Consider the following 26,620-nt stretch of genomic DNA (forward strand, 5'->3'; position numbering starts at 1 on the left):
TAGGACTGTTGGTGAGGGGAGTAATAACTTACAGAGCTTAAAGTGAGTCTTCTCATCACTGGCACATTAAATATGAACATATTTGTGGATTACTCACTAATTACAAGTGACAGGAGGACACAACTAATGATGAGCCACCAATATGTCAGTCCCCCATAAGCTTCCAGATGGAGCAGACCAATAGGAACTGCACTTACAGTATGCTAGTGCAGCACTTGTCAATTATACCACACAATTTTTGCTAACTCATATTCACTCACTGAAATTGCAGTGCTGTATTTGGCTTTGGGCGGCATCTAGTGGACAATGTCTATATAAACAGTTTTAAAGAAATGATGATCACACTCACAGCACCATTAATAAAACATTGCTTTATATGTTTGATAATGTAGAACAAATACAGTCAAATACAGTCAAAGGTTCAGTGCAACATCAAGCTGTAATAAATATGCATACTTTAACTTAAACCACCAAATGGCATTAATAAATAAAACTCAAATAAATAAATCACAAATAAATAAATATTTTTGAGTTATGTGGATAAGAAAAACAATAGTCTGAATATGAAAGACCTTAAGTTTAAATCACACCAGAAAGACTTGCCTCCCACAGCCAGTGTGACAAACAATGTCCAGTCAAAAACAGTCTATGTGGCAAACTCTCATAAATAACATTCACGATAGAAGATCATTTACTCTTGAAACTGAAGAACAGAACAGACGTAAATTATCTCACAAAGATTTCCCTCAGGAACACATTCACAGATAAATATTGTGATATGGCTTTTAACAATAGGCTTCAATTCGTTAATAGTAAATCAAACTGACCTGCAACAGGGGCAGTTTGCCTAGTAAACCTAAAAGGAAGGCAGGTAATCAGGCTTATCTCTTAGACATGAATGATACCATGTCACGGTACCCATATATACGCTATTGTGAATTAGTGATATTTGATTTAAGGCGCGATCTTAGAGAGGATGGCAGAACATTTAAAAAAAAAAAAAAGTGTGTTGTCCCTTTTGTATTTTAAATGAATTGTGCAAAACAGTCTTTTCTGCATACCACAATTCTGTATCAAATCTATATTGTATATATATATATAAATTCACCAAACTTAATAATGTCATGGAATTTGCTTATGTGTAAGGTGATGTGGATATTCAAGTGGTGGGTTGAGAGACATGATCTAAAGCAAGACAGATTCCCTGGAAGGAGAAGATATCTGGGATGCTATTTTGTGCAATTTCCATTTTGACTACAGCATCCGACATTATAAAAAGATCTGTCAGGCCTCACTGGCTTCAAAGATGCAAAACCGACTCCATTTTAAAATTATTGTTGCTTTGTTTGGTCTTTAAAAGGCCAGGCTATAGATCCTGGTGGAGGTCACTGTGTGAGAGAGGTTGGTAATGCTCCTCCATGCCTGACTTAGCTTGTTGTCTTTTAGCAACTAGTCTCTGGTAACGGGCCTGCTGCTGGTGATCTGGGTCCACATTTACCCAGCTGTTAGCCGTCCACTTCACACCACGCCTGACTGGGCATTCGCCATGCAGGGAATACTCATCCAGCTCACCCATCCAACCTAGAGAAGACAGGGGAGAAAATCCCCACATTTAAACAATGGGTGATTTAAGGACAAGAGGACTTTATTAGCTAAAGTGCTTTAATAAGGCAGATTGTTGAAATTGGTTATCCCTTGTAATAGGAGTCACCCAGTCTTGTGCAACCCGATTAAATGAGGTGACATACAGAAATATATAAGCACTATTGGATAGTTAATATTATAATAATACATGGAAAAAGAGGTGGAAGAAAAAAGTAAAAACATAACCTTCAGTCCAACAATGGCCGATTTTTATTTGTAAATTCTGAAACAGATCCTTCTTCCCCTAGGATTTTTTTGTAATTGGTTTCCATAATTGATGTTGGCGATACATTTAGGAAACGGAGAACATTTTTTATGAACGTCTGTCACCTCTGTAAAGTGTGTGCAAATGATACAGCTAAAAGCGTCTGTTCTTACCTCTGCCGTCAGAGAGATGGTTGTACCAGAGGAGAGCAGTGCCGACAGAAGGCTTCATTCTTATGTTCCCTCTGCCACATGTCTCCTTAGTGTCAGTCAAATCAACTCCATCTTGTACCAGTGCCTGGGACACAAAACAGTAAACAGCCAGTGTTTTATCATTTATTTTGGCACATTGTGTTAATATAGGTTTCAGATTCCTTGTCACGGGTCAGCACTGTCTGTGTGTTGTCCGCAGCAATCAGACATGTACTGTTTTCATCACTTTCCAGTGGTGAAAGGAAAAGAGACGTTGCAGGTTAGTGAGTGATTTGCGAAAGCACACCCACCTGCTCTTCATAGGTACGGTTGTCTGCCACAGGAAAGGTGGTTTCCCCACCTTCTTCTACAGAGCTGAGGTAGAACAACATGGTAAGATACCTGGGATAAAACAAGAGGAGGGGGAAGAAGAGAAACAGTTATTGTTATCAGCAGCACCATGAATACATTTGAAATCCATGACAATAAATAAGAAAAAACAAAAATCCTACTTTCAATACAGGCATTCATTTCTTAGTTTTTTCACCAAACTTAAAACAATTTGTATTTCAAATGTATTACAGTTGTGTTTATAAAGTAAAACAATTATCCAACCATTACACCAAAATATAAACCCTCGAATAAATCAACTGAGAAAAATACATTTTTTTAAATAAGTGTGTGTACGTCAGCATGATAAAGAGTGTATCTGGAAAGCTATCAACACTGGCAGTAAGTAAGTCAGTATAAACTGTATAGGAAATACATGACATACCGGCAAGAGACCTCTGTGAGAGCAGATTTGTTCCCCGCCATCCGTGTGTGTGTGCAGGTGGTCTCTGATTGAGGAGGGCTGCTGTCATGGTGGGCATTACTGAAGTCTCCGTTCTCATAGCGAATCACCTGCAGAGGTTCACTCAGCCCGACCAATGTGGAAGGCAGCCGTGTCAGACTGATTAGTCTGAGAAAAATACACAAGAGAGCAAAATTCAAGTAAATAAGAATCCATGAGTGTGTGGGCTACTATCAGAGGAGCTTGACAAAAAGTGTGTGCACAGTTACCTGTTCCTGAGGCTCTGCAGCACATGGTGGGAACCCGGGCCTTGGTAAAGCCACGTATTTTTGTTTCTCTGTTTGAACTGACTCCGGGACTTCGCGCTTTGCTGTTGCCCGGGGCGCTGGGACACATCATAAACAAGCCTAAAGTCCTCCAAGGTCAGCGTGCCTATCAGGAACACACACACATTTTAGTAGACCATTCCTTCTTGTATGATTTCATTGGACCCTGAGACATACAATAAGTACAGTTCAAATAGAATTTCATTGCTAAAGACATGACTGGAGCCCTGGGAAATGTTTAAACCAGTTTTTTTCATTTCTGCAGTATCATGGTTCTAGTCCAGTTTAATTTAACAATAGATAACATATGATCATTTATTGATGTTATTATTTGTGTTTTTTGTTATTTATTTTTCTCTTTGTACATACAATCAGTTAAAACCACTGTCTCATTTGTATATGTATATATTTTACTTTCCATTTCTAAATGACAAACACTGGTTATGCATTGTCGAAACACAATAAAAAGATTTTTGATCTGAATATATGATCATTTATTTTACTTTAATGTCAGATCAAGTCTGAAAATGTTCTTGCATCAAAGCAGCTCCTCTTGTAACATCAATATGGAGAAATATTAAGACAAGAAAGTAGGAGGCATTTAACATAACAATATCATCATGCTCAAGACCCTCTAACGTACATTTGACCTGGGATTTAACAGTGCATTTCATTTGAGAGTTGACTGTAACAGCCTCAGTTCTCTCTTTTCCTTCATTCCTTCCCTATTGTCCAACCGTATGCTGTTACTCTCAGCTGAATGAATGTCTGTTCCCCTGGGAGACCGCGCCCCAGTCGCAACAATAGCCCTGGGTTGCCAGAGGAGAGGTGGCCGGTTAGGGGGGTGGGTTAACGAAAGAGTAGAGGAGGGGTACAGGGGATCCGGGGGAAAATTAAGAAAAGGGGTTGGGGAATAATCCGTTTTTAATGAGATAGGATGAGGCACATCCGGACTGGGATGTGTACTACGCCTGGCACAATGGCATCAGGTCAAAACGATGTCAACCCTCTTCCGGGAACTGCCACTCACAACAATCGCACGCAAGCACAGCCACCTGTCAGACACTTGCCAATACACAACCACCGCAAAAACACTGAATAAAAGTGCTATTAAGTTCTCCTGGTAACCAAGAAATCACATTCAACTTCCTATTCAAAGTGAATAGTTGCTGTACTGTATGTAATGTGTGTCACAGAAATCCTTCCTGTTTAATAACTTTGATGCATTTTTTTTATTTTTTTTTATCTGTGTCTCAACTTAGTATCAACTAAAATGGCGCCGCGGTTGGCTGCCTCAGTGTTGTGGTGCGCTCGGTTTTGACTTAATTTGTCAATAGTCTTAGCTTTTAAAATTCTTCTTTTTTTTCTTTTTTTTTGCTTACATATTCTATTTTGTGTGTCTCTGTATGCACCACTTATACCAAAACAATTCCTCATATGTTTCATTTCAGGGCACATTCAGTCTGTTACAAACTCTTATTGCCCCAAAACGTAACCTTTACTGACGCAGTGCTCTATATGGAAAGAGTCAGAACAGTCATACATGTACTGAAACACACTCGGGGGGGGGAAACACACACAAGCCACAGAAGCACTAACCTGTAGGGCAGGCTTCCAGTCCGGTGAGTATCTGCCGTAAATTATCTGGGTTCAACCAAGTTCCATCCTGAGAGCGCGAGTGACTCACAATCTGGGGGAAGAAGCGAAATGTTTATCTCATTTCAATGTTATCTCATTTTGTATTACTTAGAATATATTTTCCTGGAAATCTATTTCCCTCCTACAGCTCTGTGCACATATATACACAATCTCTCTCTCTCTCTCTGTCTCTCTCTCTGTCTGTCTGTCGTTACCTCCTCATGCTGCAGCAGCCCATCCTGGTTTAGGTCCAACAGACTGAAGACCTCGTCTGTGCTGAGAGAAAGTAGAGGCTGGTTGGACTCCTCTTGTTCCTTGCTGGGTGTTGTTGTCTGGCTCTCCATCAGACCCTTGAGCTGAGCCAGCTGCACCACCACACGGCACTCCTCCTCTGACAGGAAGCCAGGGATCTCTGACAGGAACAGGAAGAAGAAAAGAGGCACATTTTAGGTTATATGCTGCCAATACCTTTCAAAGATGATTCTAATGTGAAATGGAGACGCATATCTTTCCATTACACATTATATGGAATCTGTGAAGAAAATGTTTTTCCCGGTGACATTTATTTTGTCACAGATTCTTAGAAGCATAAATTATTGCAACGCTATGTAGCCAAATTCCCAATTACGGAAATGAAAGGCTTGCATTATCATATTACCAGCAGGCCTTTTGTCTACCCAAGATTAAGAGTGAGGATCAAGGATATATAATCTATCAAAGAGAGTGTCCTGCGGAGTATGCTGCCCTGCAGTTTCACCTTTTGTGCAGAGGGATTCACACGTGAAGATTAGGCATTAGTCGTGATACAATTAATTGATTAAATGAAGACCAACTTTTTTCCACACTTCGATATTGATGTCTATGATATCAATTTAAAACAATTTAAGCATTTCTCAAGTCTTTCCCACTAAAACCACACAAACATGGAACTTTTACTGCACACCTGAGACAGTGAGACTTTTTTAAGTGGATTAGAAAATCTTCAAAGTGCAGGCTTGATCTGTCAGACTAAATGGATTACTTTAGATTGCTTAACAAAACCTTTCAGTGGGAAGGGGCCGTTATGTTTGATCAGAGTAATCTAACAGTATGATCAGGATGTGTAGGCCCTAAAAAGCAAGACAAATCCCTTATACTACTTATCAAAGTTAATTATTAAACACGTTCTCATTGAAACACAGACTCATAAAAAGCAAATAAGTTAAGCACCTCTCATTTAATCTGTGTTTAGAAAATAAAGATCATGCCCGGATGCTAAATTAAATTGAATAAACATGCTGTAGTAAAACAGACTAGAGGGAAGCAGGGGAAGGGAAACATAGGTCCTTTATGTGATATACTGTAACAGTTCAATGTGAGGAAAAAACACTTTATTTGGGAGAAACAGCTTGATGCCAATTCATTATAGCTTTTCTTCTTGCATGTTTTAGTAGGTGTTTAAGCTCAGAAACTCTTAAGTGGATGTATATATAAACCGTGTATGTAGTAAGTACAATATATTCCCCTCTGTCATTCCCCAGTGAGCCATTTGTAGTATAGCTTATCTAAGGGGAACGTTTAATGAGTGATAACACCAGACTCCTCCCAGAGGAGGGTGGAAACAGAGCAAGCTTAGGAGTCAGTAATTGCTGATATTAATTTGTTAAAATCAGTAAGAAAATATATATTTTGTTTCCAATTAAATCTTCTATTATTATGAGTTATTGTGTTCGGTGACAATTCACATCAAAACAGGTAATCAATCTCAACATCTATCTGTTTCTCTAAATTCCTAAAAGCAAAACGTCCTATTTTATGTATTCTATTAGATACATTTTGGAGTTATTGTGATCTAAGTGTGAATGTACAAATTACTGTGTCATGGTAGTCTGTTGTTCTCTTTCAGCGATCCGTTCATGCCTGTCAGTCATTCTCCCCTCTTAATAAAAGGCTTCCGGCAGGTTGGCTGCTGTACAGTAGAGACCTTGTTTGTCACCCGTGTCTTTGACATTGTACCAACTTGGTTAATCCCTATTGTCCAGTCATGCCTCATTAATCTGGATAACTGATATGAATGAAGGGGGCCTGAACGTTCCTCTTCTCCCTCCCACCACTGTCTCTTCCTCCCCCGGAAAGGAAGTGACCTGCTTGTCTGAACAGTATTCAGGCCATGGCTACACAGCACGACAACACAAACTGTGTTTGTGTCCTAAACACGTTTGTGTGTACTTGTGTGAATACACACAAAAAACACACTAGAGCTGAAAGTACTGATTATTTTCAGTATTGTTCAATTTGCAGATTCTTCTCTAACTAGTTAATTTTTCATCTGGTAAAAAAACAAATAAAGTTTTTTATGACCAACAATAAAAAGGCCAAAGTGTTCAGTTTAGTTGAATTGAGGATCAGGAAAAATAATATGTATGCCGATTATTTTCTCTTGAAAGGTTGTAGCTCTGGAGTTTAGTCTTATTTTTCCCTACCTATTATGGGCGTATTCTGTCTCTCATGAGCAATAATACATACATACATGTTTTGTACTCTAAACAGGAAAGTGCAGGGCAAAGAGGTCAGGCTGGGAGAAGGTGGTTAAGTGCGAGTTGGAGCAAAATGCAGGATGGAATGGATGGGAGGAATTTTTACTCCACGAGAGCCAGGAACTTCCTCAATACAAGCTGTGAGGATTGAAATGCCAAATCATCCACCTTACTGATCTAAGCCCTGTCAAACACACTTAAATCTGCTCATAAATGCAAGTGGATCCACATCTCTTATAACATATTTATTCGCGACCCACCCCTTCTCCCTCCACCTCCCCTTACCCATTCCTATGCAAATCACCGCCCACTATAAATACACCTATTCTGCTGCCCTGTCCTGCATTGTCACACAGTGATTCGCTCAAGAGAACACTTCAGGATATCTCCTTTTTTTCTAACCTCTGCCCCAGGATGCCTGCAGTGCTCTGCCCTTATTTAATCAGAAAGTCTTCTCTTCCAGCCTCCCTACTATTTCTCTTTCTGCTCGCCGGGCTAAGCAGCACAATAGCGCTTGGTAGAGTAAGGGCAGGGCTGGAGGGACGAGCGAGGGCTGAGGGAAGGGTTAGATCTGGAGTAAAAAACAAAAGCGGGGACAGGGCAAGTATTGAGGGCAACACCGAAACTGGATTTGGAGATATTCGTGTTTCTAGACCAAGAGCTGCAGCAGGAGAGGATGTTGAGGAGTGGGGGGAGCCTGATGCTACTACTGGCTACAGGTCCATGCTTTCTATAGGTGAGGGTGGACTATGGGAGCCCCGCAGTTCCTCTCGCTGTGTCCCTATCCCATCAGGCATGGCCTTGTGCCAAAACATTGGATATGACACTATGAGGATGCCCAACCTTCTGGGACACGAGTCTCCAGCTGAAGCTGTGCAACAGAGCGCCAGCTGGTTGCCACTACTGGCCAGAGAGTGCCACCCCGATGCCCGCATCTTCCTCTGCTCTCTCTTTGCACCCATCTGCCTCGACAGGTAAGTACACAAAAAAGCTTTATTCGGTGAAATATATTGTCAATTTTACTTTTGATGGGAACTGTCAAGTACACATGACAGTGCTCACAAGGTATTATATGGAAATGTTTGCCATTGTTGTGGTGTGCTAGCCAGGATTAAAGTTAAAACCACACTTACAGTAGGCTGAGAATGATCAGTAATGACTAGTGTCAACAGTTAACACATTTAAAGCTATGCAAATTGGGGCTAGTATCTGAGGAGAGGCCCTGATTTTAGACAGAAACCAAGCCATCAAAGGACTTCAATCTCCTTATGTCACATTAGCACCTCTCTGTTTACAAAAACAAGCAACCAAATTTGATTTAATCTCATCTTGTTTGCTCCCCACCAGTTCACGATTGTTTCAAATCCTTTTATCTATTCAAAGCTGACGATGTTCTTCTCTGCATCTTTTCTTTATCAGGTTTATATCGCCTTGTAAAAGTTTGTGCGAATCTGTACGGGACAGCTGTGCACCAATCATGAGTTGTTATGGCTACCCCTGGCCAGAAATACTGCGCTGTGACCAGTATCCTGCAGACCACCTCATGTGTATCTCCTCTATCACCAACAGCACTGTTCACACAGGGGGGCGGAGAGGTAAACAGCTGGCTTCATAGAGACATTTGGTAGAGTTGACTTTATTTAGTTGTTGATTCAATTAGTGTTTTAACCCTTTCAGCACCTCAGGCAAGCTGTCGGGATTGCGAGCTGGAAGAGGCCTCCTCTTCAAAAGACGTACTGGAGACATTTTGTAGAAGTGATTTTGGTGAGTAATAATCTTCTTATATGTCCTGTCTCCTAAGTTTTACATTCATTTTGGACAATTCATTGACATACTAACCATTATTAAGTTGATGCCAATCTTGTTTTTATTTATCTTCTTTCCTCCCAGTTCTGAAACTGCGTCTAAAACGTCTCAAGGACAGCCTAGTTAGCCTGTCTCAGTACTCGCTGGCTGCAAAGCTGGATGTTCTAAAGCATGGACCACTGTTAGGAGGGGAGATCCGGTCCCGCATCGAGCTGTGGCTGGAGAGGGATGCCACCTGTTTAAGGAACATGACGCGACACCACCCACGGGGCGGGACCTTCCTGGTAACAGGCACAGTGCACGGGGAGCGCCTGGTGGTCATTAAGGCTTTCGCCTGGCATAGACGACACAAGAACCTGAAGGCAGCTGCACGCAAATGGAAACATCACAGATGCAGGAGCTAGGTTTTATGTGCATGGTTAAAATTACGATTAAAATAAGCTGTGGAACAAGCATTAAACAGATATGCAGAAATTGAATGAAAGGACAGCATTTACATTTCAACTGAATACCTGTGATGGTCAATTATGCTTGGTCTATTAATTACAAATCCATTGTTAACCTCTCTGGTTATGGAGGAGATAATATGCAGTCATATGGTCATAAAGGAGCCCATAAAGTACCAACACTGTCTCTAAGGCAGTAGCGTTCAAAGAAAGAAAGATGTTAAATAGAAAATTGTACATATCTGTGAATTTTAAGTATATATTGCTAGTTTATATTTGTATGGCTTTGAGAAAAAAATAAATGTTGTGTTCTAAATCCTAAAGAAATGCAATGTATTTATGAACAGCAGATCAAACCCTTAGACCACTTTGCTCTTACCAAACAGCAGAGGTTTCAGGCTCATCGTCCTCATCTCATGTGTTCGGTCTGGCAGGAGGGACACCTGCTGAACATGACCCACCTGCAGGTGGACAAGAAGCATTGTCAACACACTCATAATCAGCGGGAATAAATGCAATCTAGAAATTGCTATAGCAGCTCAATATTACATTGAACTCTGATGAATCTAAACTGCAAAATTATAGTCAATCAATGACCGTCATTAACATTTCAGATGTGATTGACAGGGCTGGGGATTACAGTGGTTGGTGACTATGTGTGATTATTAGCCTGAGTGGGAGTAGAAAATAATTCCTGACACTGTCACAGATGTTTTTTGTTTTAATTATATTAGTCCTACAACTTAATATACTTTTAATGCAAACTATGAGTAACCATATTGTTTTCACTTTGGTTTAAGATTCCAGATATTATATTGTCATACAGTATAACAGGCAGTTGCACTGTACATAAAATGAGTATGTTCAGCTGTCAGCACCTACATATAAAGAAACTATACATACATATAAGAACATCTAAAAAAATAAGCTGACAAAAAAAAAATCCTGTACCAGAATAAAAGTGCACAATTTGCTGCATACAAATATAAATAAGATATATAAACAGCAGAGTACGGTGTAGAGAGATATAACAATATGAATATACGTGTAACAGGATGGGTATCAGTGTGTAAAACAATAGAGGGACAGCCAGTGTTAGGGCTGATGATCGTGAATAGGATCATGTGAGGGGAGGGGTCCATTTCTGATGGAAAAAAAACCTATTGACTGTAGTCACTGTAGGATTTCCCCCAGTGAGTTGAAATGGTATATTTCATCGTAGTGTTATGATGACGGTTTTCTTACCCGTATCCCCTCAATGCGAGGGAGACCGACACTCTGACTGTAGTCCTCCACGTGCAGATCGCTTGCAGCGGGGTCAGGATGGGGCAAAGCGGCTCCTCTGTCGCTGATTGAGGCTGAGGGGGCTCCGTCTTCACTGACAAGTTCCCCGGGCCCGTTGTTATAGTGCACATACAGCAGCAGGCCGATCACATTCAGGATGTACACATGGAAGAAGACCATGACTACCACGAAATAAGCCCGAGAGCACACGCTACTTCTCTGGATGTTCATCCGACTGGAGCGAAACTTGGCTTCGGGGGCCGATGGTTGATCCTCGTCGCCGCAGTCGCCACCATGCTGCTCCAGTAAATCTTCCAGAGAGTCTTCCATTTTCGCACCAAAGGACCGCACTGGCACACTGGAGGTATGTATTTACAGGGTAGCGTTACTGCCTATCACTTTACAGCTGTTTGATGGCATTAGCTGGCTGCTTGACGTTAGCAATGCTAGCTAGCTACGGGGACAACCACTCTGCAAACCCCTGGCGTTTTCGATTAAAAACGTCGCTGTCTTCTCTGCTTCTTTTACACAAACAAACAGGGCACTTCAGAGTGAATATGCATGTTTGGCGACAGTCGTTTTCGTTGATGCATAAATGTGTCATCATTCCCTAAAATCGCCTAATCCTGTGTTGCTAGCTTAACTGACTGGAGCGCTGCCCCTGACAACCTGCCTAACAACAACGGGCAAATAAACGACAGCACATAAACCGTCACTTAGCTCTTTCAGTAAACGGTTAGCGCCCTCTAACGGTCAACGCCAGAGCAACAATATGGACCATTGACCTTTTAACATGCACAGAAGAGGTGGAGTCAAAGAATAATATCCTCCATAAAGGTGTATTTTCTGTACTTTTACCAAAGTCAAATGTTATTACATATTTTTTCCTTGTAGTTGAGTCATATAACATTGGTGTATTGGTACAATATTTCGATTTGTATAACCAATGGGCCTGGTAGTGGAGTAGTATGCAATAATGTTCCTTATGTGAGATATAATTTTGAAGTAACATATATAAATAAGTACAAGTACCTCGTTTTTTCTAAAAAAAACAATTACAGGATGTGATTCTAGAGGTAAATTGTTCAGTATTGTCCATTAATATATAAATTGGGGAAACTACAAGAGTAGAGCTTTTTTTTTAAAAGGCCACCCTTTAATCCTAAACATGTTCTTGGACCCGGCAGCCCTAATTTGTTTCAATAATCTTAAATATGTTAAAATGATAAACTGAGGTTGTCAGATTTTTTTTTTGGTCATGGGAAACCACAGCAAATAAACGTTTTTACAGGCTGCATTCTTCATATGTAAAATATGTGGAGGGCCCACCTAATCTACTAATTATATTTAAATGAAATGTGATATGATCTAAAAAAATCCCAGGAATCCATACAAAACCTACAATGTTTCACTTTTGTGTAGATTAACACCTCCACACTTAAAACTTTGCTGCAGCCTAGTTCTTTAACAATATGATCTACCTTGCATTTCTATAGCAATTTACATGGTTTAGTTGAAACTGTCACAATAGGATTTTCACAGGATAAGTGTATTAATCTGTCCTATCAATGAAAACATTCTGCAACATTGTTTAAATGAACCACACGGTGGCAGTAAAGTCCAGACCAGAAGGCAGACTGTTCTTCATCAACTGCGTTTGCTGTGTCATCTGTGATTCCTGACGTAATTGTTATGGATCTTGGTGTTTCCCGGGGAAAAGTGTTCACTTTATGTTATATCACTTTTATTTAATTCAAAAATACATTTGAAGCACGTTATTGAAAAATTGTGTTATCAGTACTCAGAGTACCCAATAAGGTAGTAGCCATTTTACATCAAAGGGAGAATACGCATGTTAATTAATGTAAATGGGCTCTAATTAAATGTAATGGAGTTGACCCACCCAACTCATCTTGTGTTTTATATGCTGGTGATGTAATGTATCGTGTACATCATTTTTTCTCATTTCCGGGACCTTAGGAAATGTATTTTCACTACATTTGGCAATATTCCTATATATTGTTACTCACTGATACCAACTAAGCAGTGGAGGATCACCGTTGAATTTCCATAATTTTCAGTCTATGCATTATTCACCAGGAATTTCTCTGAGCTTTTTAAAATGGGAATGGGGCTTGGATAATTCAGGCTAATTTCCCCGGTGACACCGCCCCTCAAATTAATCAGTTTGACCGACCTTTTTTTTTTTACAAAGAGAGAGAAAGAGAGTTGGGGGTGGAGGTTAGAGAGTACACAAATTCAAAGTCTCGCACACTCACACACAAGCTCTCACACACCCCTTGCGGTGTTTTCCGGGATCACGCCACTGCTTCCACTTGGGATCCACACAGCAGCAGCGATATGGCTGATCATCACCGGACGGGACGGTGCTGTTTATAAGCGAAAGTTAAGACAAATAGTGCATTATTACGGTTCAACGATGCACTTCTCAGGGCGACGGGACACTGCAAGACATCGTATCACCCAGGGATAAGATTTACCCGAGTGGTAGTAGGTAATCGGGTGTGTTTTACAGCAAAGTAGTTGGAGGAACTTGTCGCAGTGGATTCATCCCAGCGTGCTGCCTGGATTACCATACTGAAGTGGAACAATAGTCCCTTGCTGCAGAAACACTAGCAGGTCAGTGGAAGCGGCATTTGTGTTTGTTTATGTCTGAACTCCACGTTTTGATCGTGTTACCACAATGTTGGGACAGCAAGCAGTCATAACCCGATTGTCCTATCAACCTGACATTGCAGGTGGACTTATTTTCCATCTGATTTAACAAAACAAAGGTATTTTTGATGATTTTAACGGGGTTATACTGCATGGATGTGCCTCTATGTGAACTGATGGTGGTGGGGGGGGGGCTGGGGGTGATAGACTTCACATATCACTGCGAACCCCGAATCGCTGTAGGAAAGTGACACCACAGCAGACAAACCGTGTTAAATAGCGATAAGGACACGATAGGCCGAGTGAAATCAAATTACCTGGAGCTATGTATTTAACATATTACAATGATTTCGTGTTCCTAACCAATGTTTATACCCAAGCATAACATCGGGATACTCTCAGAGGTGATTCCAGTGCTATACACATTGAGTTTGTTAGCCGGTCGGTGGCTGGGTAACTTTTCTTTGCCTTGCCTGACTCTCCTCCTGCCGGATACTAGCGTCAGGAAAACACGGCGAGAGAAACTGACCGAAAACACAAAAGGCCTGAAAGGTAGAGGAATCTCTGCCAGCCAGGCAGGCAGGCCCGACACGAACTACAATTTTGGATATAGTCCCGTGACATTTGTCGTGCTTGCTGCCCACTTATGTGCGCTTAGCCTGCAGTCATGTCTAGTTACACGGGATATTGTCAGGACACTAGCTCGTCCGCAAATGTGACAGTACAGTCCTGCGGTCCCGCACTGTAGACGATATCCTCGTGGATGATCGCCGATTGCAATCCGTGTAACACCAACATAGGATGAACAGTTAATGCCTTAAGAAAAAATAATGTAGGCGAACACATAATTTCTCAGCGGAGTGTTTGGAATGACATTTAGCTCTAAATTATTCAGATAAACACTCCGTGTGGGATGTCCGGATCGAAAATCATGCGCATCCGCCAATGCCTTTGCCTTTCCGATACAACACGATTGAACCATCTCTTATCATTCTGCACTTTCAGCCCCGAGTTATTACTCTCATTGTATTTGATTTAATGTATAACAGTCTTTTATAATGGCAATTGGATTACAGTTTTGGTAAGGGCCTCGACAGGAGTATCTAAAAACACTACGAATGTATGACTCTTTTTTTAAAAACCTATTTGTATGCCAAGTGAGGCTTCCTGCATGAGTTTATGTTCGCTGTAATGTCCTGAAACCAATTAGGCCTTCTGTGTTACCAGTGGCAAATGGTGCACCTGTATCTGTGTATTTTGGATAATTGCTTTCCTCCAAATTAAATAATTAAGGCTAAAAATGTAATGTGTGAAAAGTTTGGTCTGGTGTACACAGATCACAACACTTAACAGGGATGTAATGACTACGTGTATGTTTGCATACATCTGCTATATAGATAGCAGAATATTTAATTTAATTTAATGAGACTGATTTAAGCCAGACCTCCCCAAACAAATTTTAGGGGGACACTTGCTTTCCTTCCTCCTCTCGTGGTTGAGAATGGCAATTCAGATATTTTGCCTTGTCTTTTTTCCATCTTGTGCTTTGGCTCATTCAGTTATCTTCTTTCCATAATTCCTTCTTCTCATCTATCTCTGGAGATTTAGGTTAAGTGGCAGAAGAGCTTATAAAGAGACTTTTTTGGTTTACGCCTGTGATTGTGTGGATGTGTGTAGGATTCTGTAGTTGGGCAGATTTGTGCATTAGTCATGCATCCTCAGGCTGGCCGCCACGCAAAGCTATGTTTGGAGTGCCACTGAGTGCCCATTCCACTCTGCCACATTGTATATGAGTGTGTGCATGTGTATGATTCATGTGCCAATGAATTACAGCAGAATGCTCCTTTGTTTTTATGAAACAAGGAAAGAAAGGCAGAAGCAACATTAGATCTCAGTCTTGGCCAAGCTGTTGAAAATGTCCCTTCTGTTCTGATAAAAGTAATTTATGTTATTGTTTGTTTCTACATGTGTGAATGTCAAACTTGCAGTTAGCTTGTGTTTGTGTGTATTCCAGACTTAGGTCCTCAGGTCCATTCAATCTTTTAACTCCTATAGAGGCATATTTGAAGGAGGAATCCCAGAGCAAGTGCTGCATCACTGTGTGACGTCCCAAGCACTAGAGGGCTGTAAGTTCTTGTAGCTGATGTGTGTGTGTGTGTGTGTGTGTGTGTGTGTGTGTGTGTGTGTGTGTGTGTGTGTGTGTGTGTGTGTGTGTGTGTGTGTGTGTGTGTGTGTCATATGACAGGGATGATAGAGAAATATAAATTGTGAATCCTCAGCTTTTAGCCTCTCGCTGTCTCCTTTCTTCTTCTCCTTTCTCACCCCAGAGAGAGAAACTGTGGTTCCAGCCCGGGCCTGTAACCAAGCAACCTAAATGGTGTGTGTCTTGAATAACCCAGACTTTCTTCCTCCTCTGTCCTCCTCAGGGGTGTGTCAGTTCACCTCAGATGCTACCACATCCATGCAACTGGGAACACATGTGCACATGCTCACACACTGTTACACAAATAACTTACTAAGTGTTATTCTTTAACCTTTATATGAGTGACCCTATTGGCCTTTACACTTTTGTGTTTTTGTATTGCACAGGCCATGCTATACAACTTGCACATTCATCAACAGTGCGTTGTATTGTTTTCAAACAGAACAAAAACAGCAGAAGGGCTTGTTGTGTCTTTAGAGGAGTGAGAGCAGCCTTCGTCATCTGGAATGTGGCCCTCTGTTTAGTAGGAGTTGTGTATCGGAGTTGTTCATGGTTTGCTGGGTGTCTGGTGAGTGTGGCCTGCACATGCTGCAGCCTGGAGCCACATGTCTCGTCCCACTCACTGTTGTTCCTCTGCCAAACTCTTCACACTGCCACGTCCATCTGCACCACACAAGTCTCAACATCCAACGCACATCCAACACCTCATTTCTACTGGGACTTTTCAGAGGAGTATGTCTGGTATTTCACAATATATTCTTTAGAGCTGTGTGGGAAGAGTTGAAAAACCGAGTTATAGAAGATTTATAAGTAGATTTTTTGTTGAATATTCCAATTACATGGATGTTGTTTTCTTAATGTATGTTAAAAATACAGACTACATTATTCTAACATATTAAAAATAAATTGGAAATCTCAACTATAGTACATATCATAAAGTGGAACCCTGAAGTGTTTCCCTCTATGAGCCGCTGGGTAATGAGTTTCCCACTGCATTACTGTTCCCAGCAAATTCAACAGAGATAAGATGAAGACTGTGAAATTAGTCATTATTGTGTGTGTGGGCATACCCGGATCTGAGTGTGAGTGTGTGTTAATGATAACACTAGTATGTAATTATCTGCATTATAAGCGGTGCATAATATCGGCTGTTCCCACGTAATGCGAGTCATTTTTTTTACTGAAAATCTGGATCATGGGTGCAAGGTGGCATGAGGGGAACCCAATCGCCTTGTCTGGGCAGGCTTCTTCTCTAGTGAAGGATGGGAAAGCATGCAAATGAGGGGGGGAGGGAAATTCACTTCATACTGATAATCCATGGGTGACGGATGATATGAAATGAATGCGAGTCGCTCTCCTTCGGTTCTTTTGTCCCATTTTAAAACTTTTTTTCCGTCTTGGAGAAACGCCTCTGGCTGAGGTGAAAACCTTAGCCAACTGGGCTCATGTAAATTGGCAGAGGCAATGTTGTTAGCAATGGATCCTCGTCTGAGCGCGTCTTCTCTAGGAAAAGTCGTCCTGAGTGAAGATCGCTGCGTTTGAATTCCCTCAGAGCACTGGCTGTCTCTAATAGGCCTGAAAGACTGAGAGCCTGAGGATGAATGGCTTTTGTTGAAGCGTCCAAGGTTGGACACAAAGAGAGAGAGTGTGTGTGTGTGTGTGTGTGTGTGTGTGTGTGTGTGTGTGTGTGTGTGTGTGTGTGTGTGTGTGTGTGTGTGTGTGTGTGTGTGTGTGTGTGTGTGTGTGTGTGTGTGTGTGTGTGTGTGTGTGTGTGTGTGTGTGTGTCCTTCTGTGTTAGAAGTAGCAGGAATTGGAAAGAGACAGAAGTACTCTGCTTTAGCTGCCTCTACCTTCGGGCCAGGAAAGCGTAGAGGAACATAACGAACACAGAGTGACATCAGCACTCCAATATAGACTCATGCAAAATGTACTGTCCTTATGCACATACTGTACATAAACACTTAGGCCAGGTCTCAAATGTCTGCTGAGGGGCATTCTAAAGAATATATAACTTTGAATGCTTACTGACGTTACCCTTACAAACACAATATACATATGTAAGCCACCAGTGAAAATGAATAGCACTTTGCTGGAAAAACAATATTGCCTCCCTCTTTTATTTTTATAATGGGATGCTTTTATCTCCTATGACTACACACAGTATACTGTCTATAGGTATTTGAAATCAGTTGTTTGGTCGGCGCCACATGAACTCCAGCTTAGTTTGGACTACTGTAAAATCAGTTCAAGTAAAAATGCTGTTATTTTTGCATTGAAATAATGTGGATGTATACGGTATGATACCATGACGTCATCTTGGATAGTTCGATATGTCAATCACAGCTCATCATGGAAAGCTGCTCTTGTCTGAAGCCTCCAGGGAACTGCATAGTCAGCCAATTACATGCTTTTTTTACATTTACATTTGATTGTTGCTCTCTTTTTTTCCCATTCTCTCTAGGTCTGCTCTCTCATTCTGTGTCTTTTATTCTGCAATGTTTGCTCTTGGGAAACATAACAATGAGAACACACGCTGCGTGAGCAAACACAATCATCGGGAGCCCAAAGAACTGTAGAAAATGCGCAGAGGCTGCAATGCAGTCGTTTCACCGTACAATGTAGATTAGCAGTGCAGTGTGGATATAGCTGTTGATGGTTTAAATGACGGACATGATTATAATGATGGGGGCGCTATGACGATATTGACCATGTTGTTTTTTCCCCCTCTCCTCTCAGGCCTGTGGGCCCTGGTGGTGCGGTGGGAAGATGGACAGGATGAAGATAATCAAGCGAAGGCTGTCCATGTCTTTACGCAGCGCTCGGCCCGTCGACGAGTCCCTGTCCGAACTGGCTGAACAGATGGCCTTGGATGAGCCGTCCGCAGCCAGGGACAATGGTGAGGCTCAAGTGCACGCAAACACAGGTTCTTCATGGTGTCTATGCAGGCTACCATATCAGAGGCATGCAGATGTAACTCAGGCCAGGGTGTCATCGAACTCAGGCGTCGTATCAACCTGCGGACAGGCTGACCATTTTGAATCGGCCCTCATCAAATTCAAAAAGTATAATGGAATACGGCCCACAAATGAAACTTGTGCTTGTCTTATATTGTACTTCTTAAATATAAATGTAAAAATATATTACACAGTAGTATTCATGTGTTAATAAAACCGCTTTTCAAATAAATTCAGTCAATTCAAGTTGGAAACATTTTCTTACATATCTTAGTTGATAAGAAAAAAGCCCAATGACTTATTTACATAAAAAGCTTGAAATACACCCTTCATATTTCTCCTTATTATAATCAATCTGAGGCTTCTGTTTTAAGGGATGAGCTGCCAACACTCACAAGCATAATTTACCTACATTTGATTGATTTTGCTAACTTGTAACTGAACTTATGAGGCAATATACCTCTAGTGAGTGGCCCAGCCCTTCGTATATTTTTCTGTATGTGGCCCTTGGTGAAAAAGGTTTGGACACCCCTGCATTAAGGGAACTATCAAACTTTGCAGCTGGCTTCAACCTTCAAAATATGAATGCAAATAACTTGAATATATCTGTTTACTGGATGTCAATACGGCATCACTGTCGGAATAAAAAGCTTAAAAAGTCAGGCAGCTTGTTTTGTCATTATCACGAAGAGTAATTATGTCACCTCCATGACCCTCTTAGGAGACACACAGTGATTAGTTTGACTCCAGCATCTGTTATGGTTACCTTCTTAGCGTACAGGAGACCTGACTTCTTATTAAAGAGTCATTTCTCGTGTGCTACAACAGTTTAAGACAGTGATTCTTCATGTTTAGCTTTTTAAGTACATGAAGAAGCAGTATCTAATGTTGTGGTCCTCAAATGATGGTGTAGGGAGAAAGAGTCAAAATAGAGCTCCTAACTGATCGATGCTGGAAGGTTTTTCAAAATCATGACAGAATATATTGTATTGCCTTTCCTTTTTGTATGTCTTTTATTTACAATGAGCCTCTCCCCGAAATAATGTGTTTGTTAATGTTAGTATCTTATAAGCAGCATGTGCCCGTGTTTCAATAATGTTTGTGTTTTAATATCTTTAATGTGCGCTTCTCTAATGAAAGCATACATTGCAAATACATAACTTACATGCATAACAAAACTTAACTTTCAACCCACCTTCATCATCTTCACCTCATCATCAACCGCATCACCTTCGCTTCACTTTATAACGTGGTATTCATCAGGACTGAAAGGACTTGAATTGTATCTGAATTCACGAAGCTATGTTGAGATTCAGATACAGCAATTTGTGTATTCACATGAGCAAAAGAGAATGTCTTAGCTTCTAAATAGAAGTGCTAAAAAGCAATGTCATTCTTGACTCAACTGTGGGTGCCATCTGCTGGGCACCCTCAAGGATTGCAGGACCCCTATTAAAAAAAATCTGAGCCCTTACCTGACATAAATGCGGTGTATGTGTGTGTGCTCTTTGAATGTGTTCTCCTCATGTTCAGGCTCTATACAGAAATAAAGTCAGAACATAGCCCAAAAGGTTGCCTCTGTTTCAAAAGATGCTTTGTCCCCAAAACAAAGCGAAAGGAAGGACAGACAGAAGAAAAACTGAGATGTAGCAGATTTGCAGTTTTCATACAAGAAAAAAGAAATGTTTGTTCTTTGTTACTGGTTTTTGTTGGCAGCAACAACCATACATATGCCTGATTAATTTCACTCCCTGTCACCGCTTTCATCCTCCTCCTAGTTTTTTACATCTCGCTCTTTGGTCTTAATAACGTGAACCAAGGTCATTTCCAGAAAGCACAGGGAGCAAGAAGAGTGAGTTGGATAGAGGAAGTGATGTACAGGATGAGGAGAGGGATATTAAACTTTAACAACTGCACTACATCTTGTATTCAACATCTCCTCTTGCCCTTTCCCTAGCTGCATCATTCTTCCGACCCCCACATCCCTATATATCTTAGTCAGACAGTGCAAAAGGACAACTCCCCACATTTTTCAAGGTGCTAATTAGATGGTGCTAACCGCAGAGCTGTTCTACTTCTGTGATCTTTGAGGAACTGTGTTTGGAGGTGAGACTGTGAGGGCGTCATGTGAGGACTTTAGAGAAACATCAAACCCTAATACTCAGGGATCACAGTGGAATTTGCAGTGCAATGTGGCGGAAATTAGGGAATTATTTGAAACATAGGAGACGCGACAAGTGGGCTTCCACCCACATTCTGCACAAATGATTCATGAATGTCAATGAATGTAAAAGAAAGGAGATGATACGTATTTATTGACAGGGGGTTGGACACGTACTGGAGAGGAGTGAGGTACTAGGTCAGTTGTTTATTATTGGGTTAGATTTTACCCCCAGCAGTTATACGAATATCTTCTCTAGTCCTTCCATCAGTATTCAGTTACTCCCTTTCCTCTGTTGCCTGCTCTCTACATTTCATCTGCTAGTTTTCTGTGTGCATTACCCTCTTTTCCCCATTTCTCATTTGTTTCTGTCCATAAATCAACATATTTTCCCCTTTGCATGCATGCCTTCCATGGCTATTTCTGATACTGTGTCACAACTGCTTTCTCTTCTGACATGAGTACAGCAGCGGTATCATTTCTCACTATTCTATCTATCACGACTACACATTGCACTGTGCCTACTGTACATGTTCTGCTATCTGTCTGTGGTTGGTCTCTGTGTGACCCTGTGTTGTCTTTTTCTCCTGTTTATTATTTCAATTTCTGTTATCTGCCTGTCTCTATTTTGCCGCTTCTCTTCTTGCCTTTATGCTATTTTCCTTTTCTATTTGTATTTTTCTTATCTGTTGTTTTCTGCCAACCTGCTTCTCTTCTGAGCTTTGCCCTCACTTTCTTGCCTTCTCTCGCACTCTCTTCTTGTCTCCCTTTCGTTTCCATCTGCATCGCGTGTCTCAGAGCCCATGGTTGTGTGTGCCGTGCACCCCCCGGCCTCACACAGTGCTCCCTCCTTCCTGCGTCAATATGCCGGTCATCTGGGCCGCACCGCTCTGCGCAGAGAGCCGGGTGGGGGGCTGGAGAGAGACAGAGCCTACCTGAGCCTGCACAGGACTGGATCTCTGGGTACACACACACACATATGCATGCATGCATGCACAACTGTAAAGCAACTATATTCAGTACAAGTTTTTAGGTGTTTGTTATACTAGACAATTTATTTGTTATGCTCATTTATATAAGAAGCCAAATTGTTAAATGAATATGCTGAACATTGATTGATGGCTATATATACTGGTTACTTTAAACATACTGTACATCCATCTTCAACTGCTTATCCGTAGTCAGGTCACATACTGTAGGAACCAGTTGCAGTATTACCTTGAAGATTTACGATTTCTAATGTTTGAAGCATTGTTACAGATTTATTTATCTACAAAGTAATGGATTATTAAATATAGGCAAATAATATTACACTTACAGGAGCAATGTTGCTGCCTAATAAGTGCTTTTACTTCGTACTTAAAGTCAAAGTTTCCCTGTTTTTTTCTTTTCAACATTCCCCCCTATTTCAACTTAGCGTCAGAAGTTAAGTAAAGAGTGTTCTTCTTTATCATTTGTTTTTGCATGCATATACATAATATTCCGCAGTATTTTGTGTAATTTTATATTGGTTTTACCAGAGCAATATCAAGCTTGAGCAATTCTGCCGCTGTGGTTTGAACGCACGCACACTCACACTGATGTCATCTAAATGTCAATGTTGCTTTCCACTGTTTGTGGTGTGTGTGTATGTGTGTATCTATGTGGGTCTTCGGTGTTAATCGGTATTAACTGACACAACGTGGCTATCCTCCCAACATTTACTACAAATCTGGATGGCTAAAACTCTAACGACCTTAATCCAACATACACATAATCACACACACAAATGCACATGCACCCACAATCACTTTTTCTTCTGTCTGTCTGCATTATGTAATGGAACTTGTGGTCTGATGCTATATGGATCCCAGTAATCTCATTTCCCACTGTGGCAGAACGGCTTATATCAAGAGCAGTGGGATAGAGTGGGGAAGGGAGAGTCAAGGATGGAGCCAACAGAAGGGGCTGAACCCTTGGAGGCTGGAGACTGCTTTAGAAAGAAATAGAGCTTAGAGAATGCAACAGGATTGATAACGAGGGACTAGGCGATAAAGAGAAAGAAAAGTAAATGGGAAAGGAGGGAGGGATGGAAAGAGTGGTGGGGGAGCATTAGTTTCTCAATGGCTCCTTCAGGAGTCATATTTGATTTGTGTTGTTTATCTCCTGTGTCCATGACTGAGTGAACTGCAGATAGACCAGAACGGGATTCCTTGCATCCATTGAACTCTGGCTGACAAGAGATCTAGTCTTATATCAGGAGCTTACAGTTCATGGCTCCATCCTGCGAGCTGGGAATGGGATAATCAAGGATGGATGATATTTAGAGGATCACTGTAACAAAATAGGTATCACAGAAGAGGGCTAGTTTGAAAATGATCGCTAAATTGATACCCAAAGTTGACTTTACTTTGACAAAGGTAAACCTTTTTTTTCAAAGTCCTCAAATGTTAATTGCTGTCCAAACGAGAAGCTGTACAAATAAATTTGCTCCTAATAAAATAGCCTCTCATATATTAAGAAGTAAACTGGATTACACATTTAACCAGACAATTGACGCTAGATGCTTTTCAATATTCTAATAACTAACTTACAAATCATATGTTCCATTTGATGCCAGGAAATGTAGAGGGGTGTAAAAGGAATAGTTTGATAGTTTAAGAAATGCTCCTATGGTATTCTCCCCGCTTTGAGTATTTGTGATAATCTAACCGTCTCCTGTCTGTCATGACCATTTACAGTGTAAAACTGGTGTTAATCTCCTCATGTTACACTTGGCAAGAACATTTCCCAGAAATGTCCAACTATATATCTAAACACCTACTTGACACATGTCAGAACACAAGATGTATCCGAACTATATGCATGACAAGGTCAAAATCTCTGAATATCATCAAATCAACATCACTCTCATTGCTGCAGATTATCGGTTTGAGGAGATTAGAAAGTCGGCAATATGTATAAATACCAGTAATATGTTGGAATATGTGAATGCACTACCCTTAAGCCCACAGACTGTCTGGCAGAGTGACTTCATCCTGTAAGACCCACAGCTGTCTCTGAGCTCAGAAAAAGCTCTGAAATGGACGTAGCTTGCCTAAGAACCTAGAATAGATGCTACTCTATTATTAAAATCATGATTGTGTGTGTGTGTGTGTGTGTGTGTGTGTGTGTGTGTGTGTGTGTGTGTGTGTGTGTGTGTGTGTGTGTGTGTGTGTGTCCGTGTCCCACTGGTTGGTCTCGCTGACTCACTGTGTACCACTCAGCAGTCAGATCACGTCACACCCGTTAATAAAGCAACGTGATGATGCAATCTCTCTTTCCGCTGCACTAAAGACCTTGCCCACCCCTCCTCTTCTTCTCTCTCCCTCTGTCTTTCTCTGCATTTCTTTAAGTTGCTCTATCCATTTATAGGAGTATTCAATTAAATTCACTTTTCATCTGTATAAGTGGACCTGACTGCTGGTTTATATTTGTGTGTTAGAGTTTGGCCAGTTGCCAGAGCCAGGGAGCTTTTACAGGTTTGTGATTCATCTGTTGCTAACTGGGGCCAACACCCATCCCACCACACTGTGCTTACAGTGAGGAACGACGAGCACTGCACTTTTCGTTTTTGCTTTCACCGCTACCTCATCTCTTTCTCTCAGTGGAGATCTGTAGTTACACTGTTGAGGATTAGCCGGCCCTCCCGTCTGTTTTACTGAGAGTAGGGACTCGGCTGAAAGCTGCCTTCTCTCATAAAACCCGCCGCAGTCTGCTATTTCTGATTCTGTCACAGATGTCTCCTTTTTTCTCTTTTTTTTCTCACTTTCTCTCTACATACATCAAATACTATATTTAACCTCCAGATAAAAGCAGAAGGGGGCAAAGTATAAAAGATGGAAAGCTTTTCAGACTACCCTTATCTCCCTCTGTGTATTGTACACCACCACGAGAGACCTTGTCTGTGCCAGGGATTTAATGTAATGCATTAATCGCTGTAGCCCTCTCCCTGTCTCCCTACACTCTCGGCCATTTGCTCACTCTAACCCTCTTTGCTCACTCACAGATTGGATTTAGTAAGAACAATGGTGTGCGGTCTTTTTACGTAGTTGGTCTTGTAAGCCTTTTGTGTGTGTTAGGGCTTGCTGTTAGAGTAGCTTATGCTTGAGGCAAAGGAAATATATTTCTAAAGAATGTAGGTGATTCTATGTGGTAATGTAGGGAAGAGAAGGGGTGGGTGAGGCATTAGGGACCGGCACATAGGGGGCCGGTAGCTGACAGTAGGCACTCCAGTCCCACTAATCGAATAATAAGATTCCTTAGATGCAGATAAAAGGTTTATAGGTAATTACTGCAGTCTAAATGCTCCCTCCAGTGTGTGTGTGTGTGTGTGTGTGTGTGTGTGTGTGTGTGTGTGTGTGTGTGTGTGTGTGTGTGTGTGTGTGTGTGTGTGTGTGTGTGTGTGTGTGTGTGTGTGTGTGTGTGTGTGTGTGTGTGTGTGTGTGTGTGTGTGTGTGTGTGTGTGTGTGTGTGTGTGTGTGTCGTGTAGTGTTGTGTGTCGTGTCGTGTCGTGTGTGTCGTGTGTGTGTCGTGTGTGTGTGTGTGTGTGTGTGTGTGTGTGTGTGTGTGTGTGTGTGTGGTTATATGCTCTTTGATTTTTATTGTCTCTGTACTGGAGGCAGACTTTAGTATTTATGGTAAAAATGAAAATTGCATAAAAAATAACATTTGAATTGGAAGCTCAGATGTTGCCAAGCAAATCCGACAATAAAGATGTTGGAAACAAGAAAGAAATGACATTCTAACCTTGAAGGAAGTGAAAAGCTGTTTGCTGCTGCAGAGCAAGAGAGGAATCGTTGCAGTTGTGAATACAAAGAGACAGAGAGACAGTCTTTGACTTTTTAAAGCTCAGGGATGCAGCACTCTGCATCAATATATGTCTGTCAATGCCCTGTAAATGGCCATTACTCTTTACCTGGATCTAATTTGAAGTATAGACTAATGGACCAAACAAAACATTCCTAAGTATGCCTCATGTGGAGACATTAAAGTGAACACTGCACACTTACAGTCCTCTAAAATATTCATCTTCAGCTTCCACACATAGCTAGCTTTAACATATTTTCAAGATTAGTTAAGTACACAGTACGCCGATGATCTAATATATTTGCCCATCCAAGCCATTTATGCCATTACATGTTAGATGTGTCAAGTGGTGTTTGTCCTATGATTTAAATGCTTCATTATTGACATCTAGGGTGTGAGTGGTTTTCTACTGAAGTGTGTTTTGTCATTTAAGGCTTACACGACATCTTGATTATTGACATAAAGGGAGGGTGATCTTTTCTCTCTTTATAGTTGTGGCACACATTGGAGGAACAGTTTTTGAAGTGTTAACCCTGCTGCTTGTTAACTCTATCCTGCTGACATTTTCAACACATTTTTTTTATAAACACTTTTTTAAAATTGTTTTATGTTGGGGTGCATTCAAATTTCTAAAATGTTAACACTACTAAGATACTATGCTATGCTATGCTATGCTATGCTATGCTATGCTATGCTATGCTATGCTATGGCATACTATGTTATGCTACTATACTATACTATACCTTACTATACTATAATATTCACAGTCTCAATGAACGGTGTAATAAAAGTACTGAGTGTGTATTATATGCACACTCACATAATAGCTATTGTCATTATATTATTGTATCAATAGCCAAATATTACCCATTAAGTATGCATGAATTTAATGTTATCCTCAATGTGAAGCTAACCTTATATGCTTCACAAACTGTATTTGTGTGGTTGTT

At 41.0% G+C, this 26,620-nt stretch overlaps 3 protein-coding genes across 3 annotated transcripts in view; 2 read left to right on the plus strand and 1 right to left on the minus strand.

The window, feature by feature from the left end:
• Positions 1-356: 356 nt before the first annotated feature.
• LOC104963599 (transmembrane prolyl 4-hydroxylase-like) lies at positions 357-11,196 on the minus strand. The gene is made up of 9 exons (XM_010792213.1): positions 10,811-11,196; positions 9,945-10,026; positions 5,013-5,209; positions 4,759-4,849; positions 3,103-3,265; positions 2,816-3,001; positions 2,352-2,442; positions 2,023-2,146; positions 357-1,581 (listed from the first exon to the last, which is right to left on the minus strand). The coding sequence occupies exons 1-9, from the start codon at positions 11,177-11,179 to the stop codon at positions 1,367-1,369; spliced, it is 1,518 nt and encodes a 505-aa protein (XP_010790515.1). The 5' UTR covers positions 11,180-11,196; the 3' UTR covers positions 357-1,366.
• LOC104963598 (secreted frizzled-related protein 5) lies at positions 8,082-9,631 on the plus strand. The gene is made up of 4 exons (XM_010792212.1): positions 8,082-8,287; positions 8,733-8,908; positions 8,991-9,077; positions 9,204-9,631. Exons 1-4 carry the CDS (start codon positions 8,109-8,111, stop codon positions 9,521-9,523), a joined length of 762 nt encoding a protein of 253 aa, XP_010790514.1. The 5' UTR covers positions 8,082-8,108; the 3' UTR covers positions 9,524-9,631.
• LOC104963631 (uncharacterized) overlaps positions 11,134-26,620 on the plus strand; it is a 51,061-nt gene continuing 35,574 nt past the window's right edge. Inside the window, exons 1-4 of the mRNA XM_010792242.1 lie at positions 11,134-11,213; positions 18,465-18,651; positions 21,642-21,806; positions 22,261-22,269. Coding sequence (XP_010790544.1) covers positions 18,495-18,651; positions 21,642-21,806; positions 22,261-22,269 — 331 coding nt within the window. The 5' untranslated portion in view covers positions 11,134-11,213; positions 18,465-18,494. The remainder of the gene's footprint in view (positions 11,214-18,464; positions 18,652-21,641; positions 21,807-22,260; positions 22,270-26,620) is intronic.

Source organism: Notothenia coriiceps, unplaced genomic scaffold (assembly GCF_000735185.1).
Source record: "Notothenia coriiceps isolate Sejong01 unplaced genomic scaffold, NC01 NC01_scaffold00036395, whole genome shotgun sequence".
NCBI classification, from domain to species: domain Eukaryota; kingdom Metazoa; phylum Chordata; class Actinopteri; order Perciformes; family Nototheniidae; genus Notothenia; species Notothenia coriiceps.